A 2,932-nucleotide genomic window follows, 5' to 3' on the forward strand; every position below is an offset into this window, starting at 1 on the left:
TCAAAACACGCACGCTCGTGTAACATTCTATAGCTCTAGAGAGCTTTGATTTGGCATGTCGGCGAGTAAAATTAAGCAGGGACCAATCTCTCCCCTGCAGCGGATCAAAGAACCCACTGATGAAACGCAGTTCCGCACGCCTCTCCCGTTCCGGTTCCACCACCTTGCTTCCCAAGCCGCCGAACGGTCAAAAGATGCGTGAGCACGACGGGCAACCCACTCGCGCGCGCGCTTCTCCGTATAAAATGGCGGTCGACCACGGCCAGCCCAGCTATCCTCTCGCTCCAAGCGGCCGGGAAAGCACGGAGAGCTAGCACCAGCAGCAACTTGCCGGCGAAAAAGCAAGCAAACTGATCGTGACACTTTCAGTAGCCGGCGGGGGAATCCTTCGATGGCGTCGCGGCAGTCGCTCCTCCCGAGCTTCCTCTACGCGGCGTCCAGCGGCGCCGGCATGCCGGGCGGGAGGGCCGCGCAAGAGCCGCCCGTCGTCGCCAGGGCGCCGAGCGAGCCGCCGTTCGGGAAGATCGAGATGTTCTCGCCGGCGTACTACGCGGCCTGCGGCTTCGGCGGCGCCGCCGCGTGCGGCCTCACGCACGCTGCCGTGACGCCGCTCGATGTCATCAAGTGCAACATCCAGGTACGCAAAGAATCGCACTCTTCTGTTTGAGAATCTCCCCTTAATCTTAATTTGCTTCTTGGGTCGATCACGGGAGGACTTTTCTTCCGCTGGACCTAAATTATTGGGGTGTCGCGGTCGAAGCCGGCTGCCACGAAAGCTGGGACCTGAGCCTGATTGTGAGGACTGAGAGCATCATCCGTGACGTGGCTGGAATGAAATTTGACGGGAGTGCAAACTAACAAGAGGAAAATAAAATCAATTAGCCGAGCAGACAGTTCAGACCACGCCTGACCAGACTTCTGTGCGGCGGCCATTATTTCGATTTCAGATACTGATACAGCAGCGAAAACATGATCGCAGATCGACCCGGCCAAGTACAAGAGCATCTCCTCGTCGTTCAGCATCGTGCTCAAGGAGCAGGGCGTCCGCGGCTTCTTCCGGGGCTGGGCGCCCACGTTCCTGGGGTATAGCGCGCAGGGCGCGTTCAAGTACGGCCTGTACGAGGTGTTCAAGAAGGAGTACACCGACATGGCCGGCCCGGAGTACGCCGCCAAGTACAAGACCCTCATCTACCTCGCCGGCTCGGCCACCGCCGAGGTCGTCGCCGACGTCGCGCTCTGCCCCATGGAGGCCGTCAAGGTGCGGGTGCAGACGCAGCCCGGCTACGCCAGGGGCCTGCGCGACGGCTTCCCCAAGATCGTCAGGGCCGAAGGCTATGCAGGGTATGTCAGCTCAGCTCAGCTCGGCGTATCTTCCTTCGTAATGCATATGATTTGCATTGATCGAACGGGGGCGCTAGCTAAACTGGTGTTCTGCTTGTGAACTGCAGGCTGTTCAGAGGAATGGTTCCTCTTTGGGGGCGACAGATTCCTTGTAAGTACTACTCCTATATGCTTTCTTCTGTTCGAATTGTTTGAACTGTAAAAAATACGTAGGTTGACTGGATTTTCTGAACCTCGGTTGCAGACACCATGATGAAGTTCGCAACCTACGAGAACATCGTGGAGATGGCGTACAAGCACCTCATCCCCACCCCGAAGGAGCAGTGCAGCAAGCCTCTTCAGCTCGGGGTGAGCTTCGGGAGCGGCTACATCGCCGGAGTCTTCTGCGCCGCCATCTCGCACCCGGCCGACAACCTGGTCTCCTTCCTCAACAATGCCAAGGGCGCCACCGTCGGAGACGTACGTACCATAGCCCTGCAGCATCTGAACTGAACTGAAATCCGTTTGCTCTTTTGCCAAAATGTGTGTGCTTATTACTGTTGCTCTGCTGATTTCTTCAGGCTGTCAAGAACCTCGGCCTCTGGGGACTCTTCACGCGCGGCCTTCCGCTCCGCATCGTCATGATCGGCACACTGACCGGCACCCAGTGGGTGATCTATGATTCCTTCAAAGTCATGGCTGGACTGTGAGTATTTTACCTACATTTTTATGGTTTGTGATTTTCATTGGTGGTATCTCTTTGGGAGAATTCTGAAACAATGTCTTATTTTGCAGGCCAACAACCGGTGGAACTCCTGCTGTTGCCCCAAGGGAAGAAGCGTGAGCAGTGAAAGCCTTTCCGGAACTTCAAGAGAAAAATATGTTTTATTATTGACACCGCATAATCAGTAGTGGATTGATGTTTGTAACAGTTTTCCTCAGCACTGTGCCACCATTTACCGATTGATGAAATTTGTCATTAGATTGGTCATTAAGGTTCCAAACAATAGTTACTTAGCGAGAAGAGTGGTTCACAGTCACACTCGATGGAACCATTCAAAGTTTGTACCCATCAAAACAGTCTTTCGCCCCGCTTTATAATAAAATAATCATCATGTCCATACGGCAAGTTTAAGGCAAGCCAGTACAAAATAAGTCTGCTGGGGCAACTAAACATGCATTAAGAATAAAAACGTCAGGAGATGACCCCCGCGTAGGCTCAAGTAGGCAAGTCAACATTTCAAAACATCGGGACGGCTCAACTCCCTCAAACCGGCTGGCCCTTCGACCGGCTCCACCCGCTGGAGGTCGGCAGGGCGTAGCGCCTCGGCCGGGCCGGCTTGCAACAACCAGCAGCCAGTGGGGTCAACGCCTGTCAAATTCAACCGTACCAGGCTACCAGCAATAGGAACGAGATGTCTCCAACATCGTGGAGAGCGTGGCTACAATGTCGCCGATACTGTTGACCGTGACGGCCTACATCAGAGCGGCCCGACATTGTAGAAGCATCTTGCCACCCACCCCGTGACGCCACAGTCTAGGTGCCAGAATACCAAGTAGCAGGCGGGCCCCAGCAGCCGGCAGGCCTGGCGACCAACAGGACCCCGCAGCC

General features: G+C 55.3%; 1 protein-coding gene across 1 annotated transcript; it reads left to right on the forward strand.

Moving 5' to 3' along the window:
• The first annotated feature begins 264 nt into the window (after positions 1-264).
• LOC119301807 (mitochondrial phosphate carrier protein 3, mitochondrial-like) lies at positions 265-2,449 on the forward strand. Its single transcript, XM_037578784.1, has 6 exons — positions 265-637; positions 980-1,341; positions 1,449-1,492; positions 1,586-1,800; positions 1,902-2,026; positions 2,116-2,449. Exons 1-6 carry the CDS (start codon positions 392-394, stop codon positions 2,162-2,164), a joined length of 1,041 nt encoding a protein of 346 aa, XP_037434681.1. The 5' UTR covers positions 265-391; the 3' UTR covers positions 2,165-2,449.
• The last annotated feature ends 483 nt before the right edge of the window (positions 2,450-2,932 follow it).

The sequence above is a fragment of the Triticum dicoccoides genome, chromosome 5A (assembly GCF_002162155.2).
Source record: "Triticum dicoccoides isolate Atlit2015 ecotype Zavitan chromosome 5A, WEW_v2.0, whole genome shotgun sequence".
Classification (NCBI taxonomy): domain Eukaryota; kingdom Viridiplantae; phylum Streptophyta; class Magnoliopsida; order Poales; family Poaceae; genus Triticum; species Triticum dicoccoides.

What these genes read in the sequence shown, in the direction of transcription:
- LOC119301807 (XM_037578784.1), top strand. Translation starts at nt 392, where the DNA reads ATGGCGTCGCGGCAGTCGCTCCTCCCGAGCTTCCTCTACGCGGCGTCC. An exon ending in AGGGCCGAAGGCTATGCAGG is followed by an intron (nt 1,342 to 1,448) that starts GTATGTCAGCTC and finishes TGTGAACTGCAG; the next exon opens with GCTGTTCAGAGGAATGGTTC. An exon ending in AGGGCGCCACCGTCGGAGAC is followed by an intron (nt 1,801 to 1,901) that starts GTACGTACCATA and finishes TGATTTCTTCAG; the next exon opens with GCTGTCAAGAACCTCGGCCT.